The sequence below is a fragment of the Alosa sapidissima genome, chromosome 3, assembly GCF_018492685.1.
Source record: "Alosa sapidissima isolate fAloSap1 chromosome 3, fAloSap1.pri, whole genome shotgun sequence".
NCBI classification, from domain to species: Eukaryota; Metazoa; Chordata; class Actinopteri; order Clupeiformes; family Clupeidae; genus Alosa; species Alosa sapidissima.
In genome coordinates this window covers 35,446,714-35,466,198 of record NC_055959.1, presented here as the reverse complement: position 1 = coordinate 35,466,198, position 19,485 = coordinate 35,446,714, and the positions used below count along the sequence as shown (strand labels likewise).

Below are 19,485 nucleotides of genomic sequence, written 5' to 3'. Positions count from 1 at the left end.
CTGGGTTGAGACAGAGAGAGCCCCTGCTCATTCATTGGCTATGCAAGTCTGAGTAGGCCTACTCAACTTTTATATAGGCCTACTTTAATATGTAAAGTATGATAGAAAACATGATTGATGACATTAATATGCGCTTGCATAATATGAGAGTGACTTGTTTAGGACTCGAAAAAAAATTACTTGGACTTGGACTTAGTAAGACTTGACTTGCTTGGGACATCTGTCTTGACTTGAGACTTACCTCACTTCTGCTAGTCATGATGAATGTTCTTCTGTTCATGTCATGATGTAGATCCTCGAAAAGAAAAGCCAATAAAATAAGTGTAAACAAATTTGTTTTATTTTTTTATGAATGTACAGAATCAAATGTCATAAGTTATATCATATTTTTTTTACAAACAATTAGGCTATATAGTTTTCACTGAATGCTTATCAATGAATTTATTTATTTTATCTTCTCACTTAAAATTTCAATAGAATCCCATTACTTTAAGCCAACCAGTCAAGTGAAATGGCTAATTTTTTGTCCTGAATTTTTTAGGCAAACAATAGCCACAACAACAGAGTATGAAAATGCCATCCAACCAAACCTACTTACATACTGGGAAACAAGGTCACCCGCAACCACATCACATAGTTGAACAATGTACACTGTGTGGACAAGGTGAAGGAGCTGTCAGTCATCGGGAGAACAATACAGGGGATTTCAAGTGATTGCCTGTCAATCATTCTCAGAGTTGGTGGAAGTAAAGCCCAAGCCACTCCATGACTCCTGTTCATGAGATGCCTGTCTATGTTGAACTTTGTGATAATGAACCCTTAAAATGTCTTTTGTTTATTTTCCAGTGGGGAGCATTTTGAGGTCTGTAAGTGTTTTTTTCTGCTCACTTTGCCCCAGACTAATAAATGTGATAGAAGCATATTCATTATACTCATTATTATAGCTCAATTCAGCTATAGCAAAACACAGTGTAGAGTGCTTTAGAAATTCAATGGGTGGCATTGTACCACCTTTGTGGGATGGAGCGTGCAGTGGTGGGTCAAGGCTACAAGACGGACCCACACTGACGTGCAAATCGTGTGTGTGTTTGTGTGTGTGTGTGAGAGAGCCCAAATTGTAGTGAAGCAGTTTGACTGTAACATAGTTAATTTCTAGTAATGATGGTTCATTTGATTCAAATATCAAAAGAGGTTTTGATGTAAAATGACCACGATTGTTTTAACTCTGAGGTCATAACATGGGATTATGTGTTTGTTTGTTTTTAACAATATTGGATGCCCTTCTACTTTGTCAGTCTGGTTTTAGGAATTACAAAATCGTTTTATTTTGACAGCTTCCTGCCACTGATGCAGATTTGTTGGGTTGGGAAATGGGGTTTATCCAAGACCATCATCATAATCATAGTGAAAGCTGATATTACAGCATCATCCAGCTTTCAGAATCATGGGTGGATTCCAGAATCATGGCTGGATTCCAGGCCAGGGCTACTGGGCCAGACCCAGGTGCCCATAGTTATTACCACACTGTGAGCTTCCTCAATCATCTGCACTCCATCCTGTAGCTCTGAGGGAATGGACTATATGTCACAGAGGGCTCTGTAGACAGCTCATATGTCTCCAGTGGAGCGTCAGCTGTGTTGTTACGGCACCTTCTGTCATATTCTGCCCCTTCTGTTCTCACTGGGACGATAAGTATGTTATTTATGTCCAACTTATGTGCAGCTCCTTTTTCAACTTAACTCTGTGCAACACCGAGCCGGGTCTGTGTAAACAGGTACACTAACACAATAGCCCCTACAACACAGCTGACATTCCACCGGAAACATGTGAGCTGGCTGAAAAGCCTTCCAGGAAGAGGTTGGGGTTCTGAGATGTTCTCAGACACAGTGCTGGCTCTCCATCCATTCCAGGTAAGAAATGATTGTTAGAAATTCAGCAGATCTCCTTAAGCAAATCCTCAGACTACTTACGCTACCAGCTACAGTCGAGATTACAAGTGAAGTACAGTCCAGCCCCCCTCTTACTGCCCCCCCCCCCCCCCCCCCAATGTTACCCATAAAAGCATCCACGGTGAAGTTCAACAAAGTCATCCGTTTAGGTGACATATTGCATTTAAGATGATTATCAAAGGGTGTGTTTATACCTCACACAGCCCTGCAGGTTGAGCACCAACAGAGAGAAGGAAGGAAGAAACAGATAGTGAGAGAGAGAGAGAGAAAGAAAGAGAGGAGAGAGTAAACAATCAGAGGAATAAACAACCAGAAGAGCAGAGTAAACATCTGGAAAGGATCCACATGGAGTTCACAGTACTGAAATTGGCAGTGATGAATATCGACATTAGTCTTCAGAAGCACACAACGTCGGACTTAAAATGTCTGAAGGTGTTGCCCTTAACGTGTGACAGAGAGTGAGGGAGGAAGGGAAAGAAATCAATGGCTTCAGAAGGACTCCTCCACTTCAACTTGGCATCTTGACTTGGGGACATTTCAGTACTTGGGGACATTTCAGTACTTGGGGACATTTCAGTACTTGGGCAACTGAACTCAGTGCTGATGTGACGTGACTTGTGGTCTCCACCAGCATGCAGAAGAATGTTTCCACCACATAACGATGCCTGATGATCAAATGCTACTCTATGCACAGTGGCCTATATCATGCACATATAATCTATGATACATATACACAGAATCCCAGAACAGCAAAGCGTGTTCCTACCAGTTCGCATTTTCCGCCCCATTCGATTCATGAGACTCACAATAAAAGACTCTAAAGCGCTACGCTCCGCTCTAGAATCTTTGCACACAATTGCTAAGTGTTGTGACACAGAGGTCAAAGGGCACATCTGAGCACATCTATACCCCAGACAGCAGCTAGCTTTGAACCACCTCCGGCCCAGACGTGGCCCACATCTGGCCCAGCTCCACTGAATGCACACAGTCATCTGCTATCTACATCAATACCAGGTCCAACCAAAAGCTACAATATGGCAAAAACAGCTTTGTCATTCTTTCAATTGCATACCGCTTTGTCACCCCTTGAAGTAAATAGATTATCGCGTGCAGGGTAACCAATCAAGTTACAAAGCAATATGTTACACTAATACTTGTGTATGCTTGTTGCACTGTACTCATCGATCCAGATACATCATAGCAAGGTTTTTGTCTAATAATAATAAATAAAATGTTGGGCCATACTTTAGTTTGCCTATCCCTTGTCACGATGTAAATATAAACCGTACAGTGTCACTCAGCTCAGTTAGAAAGACGAACATTACACTGATTGTTTGCATTTGCATTAGTGTGGCACACTGTGATCAGTTGTCCAGACACAACACAGCCAGGCTTATGCCTAATATAAAGTATCGGTATACGTTAGACGTTCTTTGCCTCAGTAGCCACACATAGCCAACGTGCTACTGTCTCTGTACCACGACAGCAACGACACATCCTATCTGTTGAACGCGTGTCTTAAGTGCAGAAGGTGGTTGTCCTCTCCTCGTGCCTCCTCTCCCCGCCTCGTCAGGGAGGCCGCCTGCCCCCATGCCCGTGCCAGTCCCTCCAGCCTGGGCGTGGGACCAAGGCACTTCCAGAGAGAGCAGTGGCCAGGCGGGGGCGTTTGGATTGGTTTCATGTTTATACATTCATCTTTTAAACTGTAGGGTCCATTATGGACGTGCATCTCCAAGCAAACAAATCAGTGACAAGGAAGTTTGCGATAAATGCTCTGAGCTAATTAACTCGTAAGAAAGGTTGTCTGTGAATATGAGAGATTAATTAAAGTACAAAATCTTTTGAAAGGTGTTGCCTGCCGTTTGTGTTGTCAAAACACTTGAGAGACTTGAGAGTCATTTTGATGCAACAGGGGAAAGCTGATGCTCCTTATGAATCTTCTGCATTTTAAGCATCTCAGTTCAGTTTCATGTGATTGCAATATATTTGTTTACTTTTTCCAGAACTTGAAAATATAATCAAATGAGATAGAACACAAAATCCATCTTCATGCCAAAACGTCTCAATGGCACTGACACACTCTCTTTCTATGTACCAATCCAATCCCTTAAAAACTACATTAGTCTAGAAGTGTTCTTCTTAAAAACTACATTAGTCTAGAAGTGTTCCTCTTTCAAAAACAAAAATTGCAAGTTCCACCTGCATCACACAGTCTGTCTAGCTTCTCTACTCTGGAACAGATCTTGCGTAAAACAGGACCAGACCTGTTTAACAGATCTATCTGGGTCTCCACTGGAACCACCTTCAGGATTTGTCCCAGGAGCTTTGAGCACTTTCTGTCATACTTCTATCCGTCATCTGCAAGTTGACAGGACTCACAGACTCATATAACACTAACGCTGCAACCAGCTACATTTCAAACAGGAAAAGTGACAACCTCAAAAAAGTATAAGACAACCTCAAAGAGTCACAGACAACTCAGCTCTGCCCAAAACACATGGCAAAATCAAAGACTCTTCTGTGAGACTGTAGAATTGAATTCTGTTAAATACCATTCAAATATAATTCTCAATAAATACAGACACCTATATTGGTGATTGAGGTGTGTACCAAAATGATATGAAGCAACTACAACAAATTAACACAAATATGCACTTAGGCACACAGAGACAAAACAATGTCAACATCTTGTCATGGGATGCTGTGTATATGTTTAGAGGAGGAGTGTTTTTTGGGGATAGCTATATATTATACTGCATTTCAATTATGTATTTCAAACGTGGGTCTTCCCAAAACAAATGAAAAATCTTCTCCAGTCTTCTCCAGAACAACAAGATCCTCTGGCTTCCACACCACTTGTCTGTGAGGGTCACCACTAATGGCCATGTTTAGTCATCGTTGATTAAAACACCGCTGGACCAGTGAAACAAAGTAGCCTTTGAGATGCGTTTGCATTTCCTGATGCGAGGAGAAACAGCTTCCATTTTGTGCTTCATTGTGGTGGATGTGAACATCAAAAAGGGAAGAGTAGGACTAGCCTGAAAGAGGGGGAATGTGGTTGGGATGTTTCCAAAATCTTGATGGCTGACTGTGAACGTTTCCTGAAGCTTCTTCTTTTGGACCTTATAGTTGGGTAATGGATTAGTAGTGGATTAGTTGTGCTTGTGTTGACTTCACCTCAAGGCTTCAGAAAAAGTCCAGTTTCTCTTTGTGGCTTGGTCTCATCAGCGACAAGAGAGAAGATTAAATGCCAAAAGTGACCCTGTGTGACCCCAGATTGACCTTTTGTCTCCATGGCGAGGTTTTATTTCTTGGGGTGGAACACCATGAGCGGCCTCTCCTCGTGCCGTTGCCATGGACTCTTCTTGTTCCCGTCCTTGTCGTCAGGGTCGTCTTCGGGACTGGTGACGGAATCGCGCCGCGACTCACTGTTGTTGCTGCTGCGCGAGCTGTTGCCACGGCTGCGACCTTTACGGGCGACAGGTGACCCCCGGGGATCGTCCGGGCCCTCGTCCAGCAGCGGCGTCAGCGGGTTCTCCAGCGGAGAGCTGGCCCCCATGCGGGCCACACCCCCACTCAGCTCCAGGGCGTCTTGATAGGCCAGTTTGGAGTAGGGCTTGACCCCGCCCCCGCCGACGCCGCCGCTGCTGCCGTGACCCTTGCGATGCCCGGTGCCCGAGCGCTCGTCCCTCCCGCTGTCCTTGCTCTTGCGCTGGGCGGACGAGTAGGCGGCGGAGGAGAGGGGCTTGCGGTCCTGGCTCTCCTGGGAGAGGGTGTCGGGGCTGCAGTCCTTGCTGCTGCTGCTGGGCTGCGTGTTGTGGGTGGACGTGGAGAGGGTGGTGGGCGTGGAGTGCGAGGACGCGTGCCCCATGACGTGGTGTCCGGCGAGGTCGGCGGAGCCCACGTCGATGTAGGAGTGGCGCACGTGGGCGTTGGCGCGGCCGTCCAGCGAGATGAACCAGGCGCGCGGGTGCTGCTTCACGCCGAGCTCCAGAAGCTTCTTCTCCGTCAGCGCCTGCAGCTCGCCGTTCATCTGTGCCATGGTGGAGTCGTTGAACAGCACCGGGATGTGGACCGAGCCGCCCGGCCCCGTGGACGCCCAGCTGCTGCCCTCCGAGTCGTCCGGTGACGACGAGCCTCCCTGCTGGGCCTGCTGATGCGACCCTTGACCCTGGTGGCCCCCGCCGCTGGCTCCTCCCTGCGCATCCTTGTCCCGCTCCGACGCGGGCTGACCATCTTTGCCCGCTTCTCCCGAGCCGAACTCGGACGACAGGCGCATGTAGTGGGCCGGGATGACCAGCGTGGGGACCATGCTGCGGTAGATGTTCTCCTTCATCTGGTCCAGCGAGCTGCAGAAGATGATCTGGCCCGGCTGGGTGTTCAGGGAGGTGGGTCGGGCCAGGTGGTCGGCCGCCTGGGACAGCTGGGAATATTCCGGAGGCTTGTCGGGCGGCGGAGACGGCGGCTCCGAGGTGTACCCGCGGTTGTCGTTGGCGACGTTTCTCCGGTGGTATTCCGCGTCTTTGTCTTCGCCGGCTGCGTAGACGCGTCCGTACTCATCGCGGATGACGGGGGGCTCCAGCGAGACGGTCTCCGTGGCGCGGTGCACCTTCATGGGGAAGCTCTCGCCCTTCGCCCCCCCCTTGGGGCCCTTGCTCTTGGAGTGGCGCAGCTTGTGCGCTGGCACGTGCTTGGAGAACTCGTCACGGGCGCTCTTGTGGTCTCTGGAGGGCGACGCGTCGGACCGGATAGCGTCCTGGTCGCCACTGGACGTGCCTGGCTCGGCGTGCCCGCCGCAGATGAGGTTGAGGCGGGACATGGACGTGCCCTGGTCTCGCCTCGAGCCGTTCAGAGCCGCAGAGCTCTGGAGTTTCCCCTGCTGACGACGCGGCTTCAGACAACGCCTCCTACAAGCACAACATGAGGGGGAGCAAGCCATCAGACATCAAGTACATCAACTCTTCATCATACTAATCATTGTCATTCATTTCTATCCTGTCACTTATGATCTAAGAATCAGATTTCAGAAAGCTCTGATTCCAGACTGGCTGCAGACTTGCACATTACACACACATACACACCGACACACTCACACATACACACACACACACACACACACACACACACACACACACACACACACACACACAAACACACAAACACACAATGCTCACACAATCACACACACACACACACACACACACACACACACACACACACACACACACACACCCTGAGCTCCCACTGCCTTACCTGCAGTAGTAGAGGAGCACACAGAGCAGGACGAGCACGAGCAGGGCCAGCGAGGCCAGGATGGACAGCAGGAAGAGCGTGTGGTAGGCCGTGATGTCCCGCAGTCCCGGGTGACCCAGGCCGGACCCTGCACAACACAACCACCACCCCAGCCGGTGAGGGGCAGGGCTAGGACTACTAACTGCACAGGTTGGTCAGCTACAGTTCCTGTATACCTTAACAATAGTATATTATTGACCCACAAACTGCAGCTGAAACTTTTCTCCGACATCGTCCACCTCTAGATTTAGGTCTGGAGCTAGTGAGAGGCTAGACCAGAGCTGATGTGCGGTCAGATTCGAAAAAAGAGATGCTTCATCTCAAGGGGTTATCCTCTTAACACTTGATAAATGATGAGAAATTATTTCTGTGGAGTGATCTGTGTGTGGTCAGATTTGTCAAATTGACAAATTGAGACAAATTGAGACAAAATTGTCAGATTGATTGGTCAGATTGACTGCTCCCAATCATGCTAATTGCCCATTACTGACCAACACATTCCATGAGCTCCTATGTGGTTCACCTTGATTATTTATTCATGAACTGAGTCATTAGAGAAACAATCGACAGACATCAAGAGAGGTGGAGGGAAAAGGAGCAGAGAGAAAATGAGAAAGGGTAAGAAGGGATGAAGAGGGAGAGAGAGAGAGAGAGAGAGAGAGAGAGAGAGAGCAGGTTTACCTGCAGTAGAGGGAGTCAGGGATGGAGAGATGTAGAGAGAGAAGGGAAGAGGATAGAGAAAGAGAGGGGGAGATAGATAGATAGATAGATAGATAGATAGATAGATAGATAGATAGAGAGAGAGAGCGAGAGAGAAGGTTTACCTGCAGTAGAGGGGAAAGCCGCCACCCAGTATCCCAGCTTGGAGGCCATGAACTCCCAGGTGAGCTGGGAACCCTCTCTCTTAATGTAGCCTGTCCCATTCCTCAGCCACACACCTGCAACACCACGACTAGAGCTTAGTGGCCTATACATACTCTCTCTCTTACACACACACACACACACACACACACACACACACACACACACACACACACACACACACCCGCAACACCACGACTAGAGCTTAGTGGACTATACATACTCTCTCTCTTACACACACACACACACACACACACACACACCTGCAACACCAGGACTAGAGCTTAGTGGACATGCACTCTCTCTCTCACACACACACACACACACACACACCTGCAACACCAGGACTAGAGCTTAGTGGACTATACACTTTCTCTCTCTCTCACACACACACACACACACACACACACACACACACACACACACACACACACACACACACCTGCAACACCAGGACTAGAGCTTAGTGGACATACACTCTCTCTCTCACACACACACACACACCTGCAACACCAGGACTAGAGCTTAGTGGACATGCACTCTCTCTCTCACACACACACACACACACACACACCTGCAACACCAGGACTAGAGCTTAGTGGACTATACACTTTCTCTCTCTCTCACACACACACACACACACACACACACACACACACACACACACACACACACACACACACACACACACCTGCAACACCAGGACTAGAGCTTAGTGGACATACACTCTCTCTCTCACACACACACACACACCTGCAACACCAGGACTAGAGCTTAGTGTGGTAGTGTGGTAGTGTGTGTGTTTACCTGTCTTGCTGTGGTAGTGTGTGTGTTTACCTGTGGTAGTGTGTGTTTACCTGTCTTGCTGTGCTAGTGCGTGTGTTTACCTGTGTTAGTGTGTGTTTACCTGTGGTTGTGTGTGTATTTACCTGTGTTAGTGTGTGTTTACCTGTGTTAGTGTGTGTTTACCTGTGGTAGTGTGTGTTAACCTGTCTTGCTGTGCTAGTGTGTGTGTTTACCTGTGTTAGTGTTTGTTTATCTGTGGTTGTGTGTGTGTTTACCTGTGGTTGTGTGTGTGTGTTTACATGTGGTAGTGTGTGTTTACCTGTGTTAGTGTGTGTGTTTACCTGTGTTAGTATGTGTTTACCTGTCTGGCTGTGTTAGTGTGTGTTTACCTGTGGTTGTGTGTGTGTTTACCTGTGTTAGTGTGTGTTTACCTGTGCTAGTGTGCGTTTACCTGTGTTAGTGTCTGTGTTAGTGTGTGTTTACCTGTCTGGCTGTGTTAGTGTGTGTTTACCTGTCTTGCTGTGGTAGTGTGTGTTTACCTGTGGCAGTGTGTGTTTACCTGTCTTGCTGTGGTAGTGTGTGTTTACCTGTGCTAGTGTGTGTTTACCTGTCTTGCTGTGCTAGTGTGTGTTTACCTGTGGTTGTGTGTTTACCTATCTTGCTGTGCTAGTGTGTGTTTACCTGTCTTGCTGTGTTAGTGTGTGTGTTTACCTGTCTGGCTGTGGTAGTGTGTGTTTACCTGTCTTGCTGTGCTAGTGTGTGTTTACCTGTCGTGCTGTGGTAGTGTGTGTTTACCTGTGCTAGTGTGTGTGTTTACCTGTCTGGCTGTGCTAGTGTGTGTTTACCTGTGCTAGTGTGTATTTACCTGTCGTGCTGTGCTAGTGTGTGTTTACCTGTTTACCTGTGCTAGTGTGTGTTTACCTGTCGTGCTGTGCTAGTGTGTGTGTTTACCTGCCGTGCTGTGGTAGTGTGTGTGTTTACCTGTCGTGCTGTGCTAGTGTGTGTGTTTACCTGTCGTGCTGTGGTAGACCCACACAGGTATGCTGGTGGGGCTGCGGAGGCGTGAGTCGGAGGGCAGCGGGATGGACATGTGGAACGACTCTGTGACCGGCACGGCTCGGCCCTCGCGGTCAAACAGCTGGGCGCTCACCGCTGCCACCGCCGTCAGCTCCATCCAGCCACTCTCCCCTCCTGGACATGGAATACACACATACGCACACATGCAGGCAAGCACACACACACCAAACACACACACACACACCAAATACACACATACCATTCACAAACACACATACACACACAGAGGTGCTCACACACAAGTTGGCAGTCTTTAATCTTTAGTCATTTAGTCTCTCTGTCTTTTCTTCTCACATCTCACGTCTGGATTTGTCTGTGTTTCTTCATCACCTGTGTGTGCTATCCATCTGTACGTGCCAGACTCTCACCTGTGCTGTTGAGCATCACCTGTGTGTGCTATCCATCTGTACATGCCAGACTCTCACCTGTACTGTTGAGCATCACCTGTGTGTGCTAACCATCTGTACGTGCCAGGCTCTCACCTGTGCTGTTGACCTCCACCCCCAGCAGGTAAGGGAAGCTGGCCAGCTCGTCATGCGCCATGGTGGTGGTGAGGACTGCCGACACGTCGGCGTAGGAGGAGTTGAGCGTCAGCGATCGCCTCTGCAGCTGGACCCGAGGCTGGTTTCTCACCCCTGCCACACAGACCACAGGTGGACGGGGACCATCAGGACGAGACGGGCACTCTGGGTAATACTTGTTCCCTCTACTTAACCCTTAAAGGACCAGTATGTAGGAAATAAATTGTAACCATTCCAAAAATGATCACCAACCATATTTGATATATACATTTCATATTTGATGTAATTTTGGTGTAAACTGTACTGGATTAAATGTTTTTTTTTTATGTGTGTTGGTGTGAGATGCATAAGTGTGTCTAACTCCAGAGGTATGTCAATTGCCAGCTCTAATAGTAATTTTTAAAAACACACAATGCTGTTTTTCTGGGGCCCACATGTTTTTCCCATTTTGTAACATGAAAACAAACAATTATAATCCATATATTTCTCATGAATGGCCAGAGATCTTCTTCTATTCATGTTCCTGTTTTCACACCTTTCTTCAGTGAACCTGATGTGGTTTGAACCATAAAACCAAACCCTTCTTTTAGAAACTGCCAACCACAGTCAAACAATGTACCTCAACAGCCCTTTTTGCATCTTAGATCATATGTGTGTTCGTCTCAGAGGTTGTTGATGAAATGGGTTTGCTGTGTGTCAGTGGTTTGGTTTATTTGATAAGACGCCCCAAAAAAGTTCCCAATGGAGATGAGCAAGAAGAACGGCAGCTGTTGCTATGGAGACAGAGGCTGGAAATGGATCTGTCAGGAGAATGAACTGAGGGTTCAACAACAACAGAGGGGTGTGAATGGGACGCAGAAGTTTGGGAGAGAGAGAGAGAGAGAAAGGTGAGAAAAGATAGTGAGAGGGAGTTAGGGAGAGAGAGAAGGAGGGAGAGGAGAGGGGAGAGAGAGGGAGGGAAGAGAAAAGAGAAGAGATATGTGGAAAAAAAGAATGGCAGAATGGCAGGAAGAATGAAAGAGAGCAGCAGAGAGGATGGGACGGAGGCAGTGCCGTTGGGCATGTGAAGAGGCCCGCCTGCCCAAAATTACAAAGATTTTCATTTTTCATTTCAACGCATTGTTATTAGCTAATCAGACGGCAGCTAACATGTCACCCGGTCATCTCTCTCTCGGGTCTCCCTAGGCAGCTGCATTTAGCTGTTGGAGAGCTGGTGCTGGTTCTGAACTGGCTATTGGCTGATCTCTCTTCAACAGGCAGGACTTAGCGGGACTTTAGCAAATCAGGCAGGCAGCACGGTGCAGGGAAATGGACAGGTAACAACAGAGCTCTAGCCTCCATAAATGAAAGAGACTGACTTCCTAAATCAAGATTATGGATAAATATTTGACACACATGAATTAGTTAGTTAGCTTTCATTAAATTAGCCCAGGGTAGCCTAATCACAACTGTATGTATTAAGCTCATAGGGTTTGTCAGGAGTAACAATGGAAAGCTGACTGGTGTAGTGTTTTCAGTAGCTCTAAGGGCAACAACTGGAAATGGAATATATTATCCAAGATCGCTATGAACTCTCTGTTAACCCTGCAAGTAGCCTAGCAACCATCCAGTGCAATTACTATGACATTAGACTAGGCTACTAGTTTTGTCTCCTTGTGGAGTTAGCTTAACATAGGCTATAGGCCTACTGGTAAACAGAAAAAAAAAAACTTGTTTGCCTGAAGGGTTTTAGCCTACACTGCAAAATATTTTTAGGCTATAGGCACCAGTAAGCTATTTTTGAATGAATGAACAACAGTGTGTAGTCTACGTGACTATATGATTTTATCATTTCATGTGACAGAATGAAACAAAGGCCAAGTTAAAGCCATTCTGGGGGAGGGGGGTCATGCACACACACACACACACACATACACTATTGTTTGCACAACGCCCCTGCAAACACACACACACACACTATGGTTTGCACAACGGCCCTGCAAACACACACACACACACTATGGTTTGCACAACGGCCCTGGACGGAGGGGGGGAAAGAGAGAGACAGAAAGAGAGAGAGAGAAGGTGGAACATGGGTAGAGAAAGGAGAGATCGAGAGAATGATAGAAAGAGAGAGAGAGAAGGTGGAACATGGGTAGAGAAAGGAGAGATCGAGAGAATGATAGAAAGAGAGAGAAACCAAACAAGCAAAGCCGGGGTCGGATCAGGTGCCGAGAGAAGAGAGGGAAAAGACAAGGTGTGAAATTCGAGACAAAAATAGCACCACGGCGAAGCAGGAACGGCTGACCATGACAGACTATACCCCGGGCAGATGGGGCAGACAGACTGTACCCCGGGCAGATGGGGCAAACAGACTGTACCCCGGGCAGATGGGGCAAACAGACTGTACCCCGGGCAGATGGGGCAAACAGACTGTACCCCGGGCAGATGGGGCAAACAGACTGTACCCCGGGATTGTCATTCCACAGTTCTTTTCTACTGATGTTGCTCATGAATTCTTCAAGCAATTTATATGTCATATGTCCATGATTATTCAACTAGGAATCACTTCACCTCAGCATGTATGAAGTCTGACTGTAGCCCAGTCTCTGAGCGTTGCCTACCCCACTGAGAGTTCTGAGCCACTATGGGCTGGAGTGTATGAGCTGCTGAGTGTATGAGCTGCTGTGTATTGGAGTGTATGAGCTGCTGAGTGTATGAGCTGCTGTGTATTGGAGTGTGTGAGCTGCTGTGGGTTGGAGTGTATGAGCTGCTGTGTATTGGAGTGTATGAGCTGCTGTTGGTATGAGCTGCTGTGTATTGGAGTGTATGAGCTGCTGTGTGTATGAGCTGCTGAGTGTATGAGCTGCTGTGCATTGGAGTGTATGAGCTGCTGTGGGTTGGAGTGTATGAGCTGCTGTGTATTGGAGTGTATGAGCTGCTGTGTATTGGAGTGTATGAGCTGCTGTGTGTATGAGCTGCTGAGTGTATGAGCTGCTGTGTATTGTAGTGTATGAGCTGCTGTGTGTATGAGCTGCCATGTATTGGAGTGTATGAGCTGCTGAGTGTATGAGCTGCTGTGCATTGGAGTGTATGAGCTGCTGTGTGTATGAGCTGCTGTGTGTATGAGCTGCTGAGTGTATGAGCTGTTGTGTATTGGAGTGTATGAGCTGCTGAGTGTATGAGCTGCTGTGTATTGGAGTGTATGAGCTGCTGAGTGTATGAGCTGCTGTGTATTGGAGTGTATGAGCTGCTGTGTGTATGAGCTGCTGTGTATTGGAGTGTATGAGCTGCTGAGTGTATGAGCTGCTGTGCATTGGAGTGTATGAGCTGCTGTGTGTATGAGCTGCTGAGTGTATGAGCTGCTGTGTATTGGAGTGTATGAGCTGCTGTGGGTTGAAGTGTATGAGTCACTGTGGGCTGGAGTGTATGAGTGTTATGAACAGGCCCAGCCCTGTCGTGGCGGATGATCATCAGCAGAGGACTTTGCCTGAATATTCAACTGACAATCTGCTCCAGCAGACACAAACAGTGTCTGCCATGACTAGAGGATGCCCATGCATCTCCACAGCCACTATTACTGCTGCTTTCATCAAACATACCGGTAATTACCTAGATTATATAATATAACATACATAATTACCTATATTATATAATATGACATACATAATTACCTATATTACATCATATTACATTCATACTTACTTATACTACATCATATTACATACATAATTACCTATACTACATCATATTACATACATAATTACCTATATTATATAATATAACATACATAATTACCTATATTATATAATATAACATACATAATTGCCTATATTATATAATATGACATACATAATTACCTATATTACATCATATTACATTCATACTTATACTACATCATATTACATACATAATTACCTATACTACATCATATTACATACATAATTACCTATATTATATAATATTACATACATAATTACCTATACTACATCATATTACATACATAATTACCTATATTTAAGCAATAAGCCGCAAGAGGCCGTTCTATATCGTGAATATAGCACAGCTAAGGGATGTTGTTAGGCACGAAGTGAGAGAAGCGTAGCCGAGTGCTGTTAAACAACCCTCAGCTGTGCTATATTCATGATATAGAACGGCCTCAAGGGGCTTATGGCTTTTATAAAATGGCTACCACATATAGGATATTAAAAATTGATACAAAATAAACAAATAATTATGAAATGTAAAAGCTATTTCATCTAAATGTCCATTCTTCCGCAGAGTCCCCATAGAATAGTTCCACCGCTAGTAGATTCTTATTGGAATTGTTGCTCAGCAAATTTGAATTTTAACCGTTATGCATTCTAAGGGCATTAATATAGAACGAAATGCGGTCTCAGCCGTGCTATATCGGGAAAATATACAGCGGCATCGAACGCGATTCAACCAATCATAATCAAGGACCGGATCTATCTGTTTTATAATACATAATATTACATACTTATATATACTACATCATATTACATACAATTACCTATATTACATCATATTACAGACATAATTACCTATGCTATTTACTTAATACACTAATAATGCTGCAAATAATGACGTGCTATTTTAGCAATATGTAATATAGTTGTTTGTCAATGCTGTATTATGCATATAGAGCTAAAGGAATCATGTGAATGATATTAAAATAATCTTCTCTATTTCTTTTGCACTACCACACTGTGAACACAGCATGAGCCCGTACGGTGCATCTGCATTAGTCATTAAACTGGGCATGTGTCACATTCAACTGCCAGCTTACCTGGGGAACCACGAAACACCTGAATGATGTCATCATAGAGGATGAGGGTGCCTGGCCTCTCAGTCAGCAGGTACAGACTGACAGATGCATACACTGAAGAGAGAGAGAAGGAGGGAGGGAGAGAAGGAGGGAGAGAGAGAAGGAGGGAGAGAGGGAGGGGATAGGGAGAGAGGGGGAGAAATAGAGAGAGGGAGGGGGTGACAGAGACAGAGACAGAGAGAGAAACAGACAGAGACAGAGATAGCGGGAAAGAGAGAGGCAGAGAGAGAGAGAGAGGACTATAAGACCAATATAATCACTGTGTTCTGTGCATTAGCTGTGCATGGTGTAGTGTGTGTGTATGGTGTGGTGTGTGTGCATTAGCTGTGCATAGTGTAGTGTGTGTGCATGGTGTAGTGTGTGCATAGTGTAGTGTGTGTGCATGGTGTAGTGTGTGCATGGTGTAGTGTGTGTGCATAGTGTAGTGTGTGTGCATAGTGTAGTGTGTGTGCATGGTGTAGTGTGTGTGCATTAGCTGTGCATAGTGTAGTGTGTGTGCATGGTGTAGTGTGCATGGTGTAGTGTGTGTGCATGGTGTGGTGTGTGCATGGTGTAGTGTGTGTGCATTAGCTGTACATAGTGTAGTGTGTGTGCATGGTGTAGGTTGTGTGCATTAGCTGTGCATAGTGTGCATAGTGTGTGTGTGTGCATGGTGTAGTGTGTGTGCATTGTGTAGTGTGCATTGTGTAGTGTGCATGGTGTAGTGTGTGTGCATGGTGTAGTGTGTGTGCATTAGCTGTGCATGGTGTAGTGTGTGTGCTGGATGTGGCACTGTGGCATATGATCCTGATGAAGCTCTCTAAGCGCCTTGTCCAGCTGAAGTGCAGCTCAGCTGAGAAGAGAAACAGCCTGAAGGCAAACAGGCGCACACAGCTACACACAGGCGCACACAGCCGCACACAGCTACACACAGGCGCACACAGCCACGCACAGGCGCACACAGCTACACACAGGTGCACACAGCCATGCACAGGCGCACACAGCTATACACAGGCGCACACAGCCACGCACAAGCGCACACAGCTACACACAGGCGCACACAGCCACGCACACAGGCACAGGCGCACACAGCTACACACAGGTGCACACAGCCACGCACAAAGCTACACACACAGGCGCACACAGCCACACACAGGCGCACACAGCCACGCACACAGCTACACACACAGCCACGCACACAGCCACGCACAGGCGCACACAGCCACGCACAAAGCTACACACACAGGCACACACAGCCACGCACACAGGCACAGGCGCACACAGCCACGCACACAGGCGCACACAGCTACACACACAGGCGCACACAGCTACACACACAGCTACACACACAGCCACGCACAAAGCTACACACACAGGCACACACAGCCACGCACACAGGCACAGGCGCACACAGCCACGCACACAGGCGCACACAGCTACACACACAGGCGCACACAGCTACACACACAGGCGCACACAGCTACACACATAGGCGCACACAGCCTGAAGGCAAACAGGCTCATATATGAACAGATAAATGTTTCAGGTCTGTCGTGTTATGTAATATGTCTGTGAGGAAGCCGCACTTGTGTGTTTGGGCCTTTGTGCCTTTTTATGTATGCATGAGTGTGACGGCATGTGTGTGTGTGTGTGTGTGTGTGTGTGTGTACTGATGCACAGACACATGCCCTGTCAGTGATGCACTCTGGGAAGTAAAGCCCACAATCACAAAGGCACCCCAGCCAGATAATTATGCCACCCTTTGTGAATATAGCCAGGAACTCAATCAAATTATGTACAGACACACACACACACACACATATGCACTCTCTCTCCCTCTGTGTGTCTCTCTCTCTCTCTTACACCCTCTGACACACAAAGTGCATCAACGAATATACAAACATAGCCACATGCTTACATGTGTGTGTGAATGACGCACTTACTTAAGCCTATCTCTCCATGTCCTGGAGCATAGGCCACTGACTGCATGATGCACATAAACATTTTCGTTTTTCATTGTAGGCTATGTCTGTTCTCTGCTCTTTCTAAAGTGATGAGGTTGACACTCATCCACTGATCAAACTAATATGCAACAATATATTCCATATTTCAGCTCATCTCCTAAGTGTAAAATCCTATCAAATTCTTGAATTTCCCCTTGGGGATCAATAAAGTATCTATCTATCTATCTATCTATCTATCTATTAGAGCCTATCTATGCACATCTCTGTCTCTTGGTCATTCTGTGCAGGGTGAGCTGAGTTTGTGTTGGCCCTGCACTCCCCTGGCCTGGCATCAGTGTGGGTAACATCTGCATGGCAACGGATCACTCACAAGGGATGCGGTTGGCATGCCAGGGCACGGAGTTGGTGATGTAATCCTGTTTGGAGGCTGTGATGATCACCAAGGTGCCCGGCCGGTAAAGGAAGTTGACCACGAGCATGCCATCACTTCCTGCCTCGCTGGAAGCCAGGACGCTTTGGTTGCCGTGGACCTTGATGAAGGCGTGCGACAGGGGTGAAAGGTCACTGCTGTCAAAGACTTGAACTCTGACCTGAACCTCTGCAGAGACACAACCGACATGAGAGAAAAACAAGACGAGACAAAACAAAAACATGTCAGATACGCGGTCGATTATCAATTCCATATTTACAAGTCTGCATAAGCGACTGACTCTCCATTGTAGTAGCCTACTATCGAAGCTGCATTAATAATTGTAGCGGCTGCCACCCATGCATTGTGCACCGTGTGCGCTAACGCCCGAGGAGGTGCAGGGGGCATGCACCTCGTGTTGTGCTTTGCGTAATGAGCAGACCAACACAAAAAGCTATCAACCGAAAACAGCAGAGATCGTTGGCTGGGCGTGTGAATTACACGGAGGGATCCCTCGGTGGCCTATAATTTGACATCTGTGTTAAACGCTTGATCATTTCATGCGCATGTCGTAATTGCTTGGTGTCTACCTTTGTTTGATACAGACAATACCGCAACACGCAATTCCATGTGTCAATGTGGACGAGTTTTTCGAACAGCAACAGACATATTTAGATTAATGGCCCATATACCTTTATTGCATCAAAGAACGAGATCAACAGACAATGCCTTCCGTATCGACCACGTACCCACTGAAGTCCACGATCCTTTGTGATGAAAATCATCATTTAAAAAAACTTAGCAAAGCAAAGTGTGTACAGCGAAAAATATGTAGCCTAGTGCGAAAGTGAAATTAGCATACACCTATAGCGTTTTAAAATTGGCTATCGATTCTGAGTCGTCAAAGCCACCACTCCCAGTCACACCTATCCGTGTGTCTCTCCACCCGCACGCACTCACCCAGTGCTCCATGTTCCGCGATGGATTTACTGGATATTCCCCGCACGTAGAAGTACAAAAGAAAGGCGAGAAAACGACAGCTGCAAGGCGGCGTCATCCTGTAAGCTACATCCCTATATCCAGACTGGCTTCCATAACGTATCATCCATTTTTTTTCTTTCCCTTTTTTTCAAAGATGGTTGTTGCTATTGGCGACCCGCATCTTCCCTTCTCCGACGCCCTCTGCCTTGGATGCTGTTGCCTCTCAATTCTGCTTACCATCGCATTGTCTGCACGAAGAGAAAGACAGAGCGCCCTCTGCTGGCGACGTCTGTACCGTTCTCAAGATAAGGTATTTATCATGTCCCCACTAGAACTCATCCGAAATGTATAAGTCACATAAGTACGTTGAATTTCTCATTCTAATGTGCGGCGAGTGAGAAAAAGTCTTGAATCAATCTGTGTTGCTTATAATAACTCCTTGAAGTAAAGGGACGGCCTATTTAGTCAAATATCACAGTCCGAAGACGTGATTCGCCGTTGTCGTACAGGATAATGGTCACTAGAGGTCAGTAGTCTCACACTGAAATAATAGCGGTAGTCTCACACTGGGATATGGCACTTGCGAGGTCTCTTTTGCCAGTCAAACGTTTCGCCTCGTTATGAACGGACGCTAGACTTTTACGAGGGAACAGAAATAAAATTTATGTCACTGACGCAATAATGTGGATGTGTCTTTTTGAATTGCACAATCACAATACTTTCTATCAAGCTGAGACTGGAATTCTGCACACGATTAATCAAAATAAGCATGATTAATCAAATATCATAAACAAACACACACACACGCAACCCTTTCATTACCCGAAACAAACAAAAC

At 46.7% G+C, this 19,485-nt stretch overlaps 1 protein-coding gene across 2 annotated transcripts; it reads right to left on the bottom strand.

Annotated features, from left to right (window-relative positions):
• Positions 1-343: 343 nt before the first annotated feature.
• On the bottom strand, positions 344-19,254 carry LOC121704967 (protein FAM171A2). 2 transcript variants are annotated; one of them, XM_042085582.1, is made up of 9 exons: positions 18,627-19,254; positions 18,359-18,433; positions 17,628-17,855; positions 15,276-15,368; positions 10,448-10,600; positions 9,900-10,079; positions 8,066-8,179; positions 7,203-7,329; positions 344-6,856 (listed from the first exon to the last, which is right to left on the bottom strand). In XM_042085582.1, the coding sequence occupies exons 3-9, from the start codon at positions 17,734-17,736 to the stop codon at positions 5,254-5,256; spliced, it is 2,379 nt and encodes a 792-aa protein (XP_041941516.1). In that variant the 5' UTR covers positions 17,737-17,855; positions 18,359-18,433; positions 18,627-19,254; the 3' UTR covers positions 344-5,253. The 2 variants fall into 2 exon arrangements, with proteins under 2 accessions (XP_041941516.1, XP_041941515.1); XM_042085581.1 differs by lacking the exon at positions 18,359-18,433.
• Between the last annotated feature and the right edge of the window lie 231 nt (positions 19,255-19,485).

Bases quoted from the DNA above. Each gene is read 5' to 3' on its own strand.
- LOC121704967 (XM_042085581.1), bottom strand. From the start codon at position 18,771: ATGATACGTTATGGAAGCCAGTCTGGATATAGGGATGTAGCTTACAGG. The intron at 10,080-10,447 runs GTGAGAGCCTGG...TTCCATGTCCAG, and splicing joins GGTGGAGGTCAACAGCACAG to GAGGGGAGAGTGGCTGGATG. The intron at 7,330-8,065 runs GTAAACCTTCTC...TGTGTTGTGCAG, and splicing joins GGCTTTCCCCTCTACTGCAG to GGTCCGGCCTGGGTCACCCG.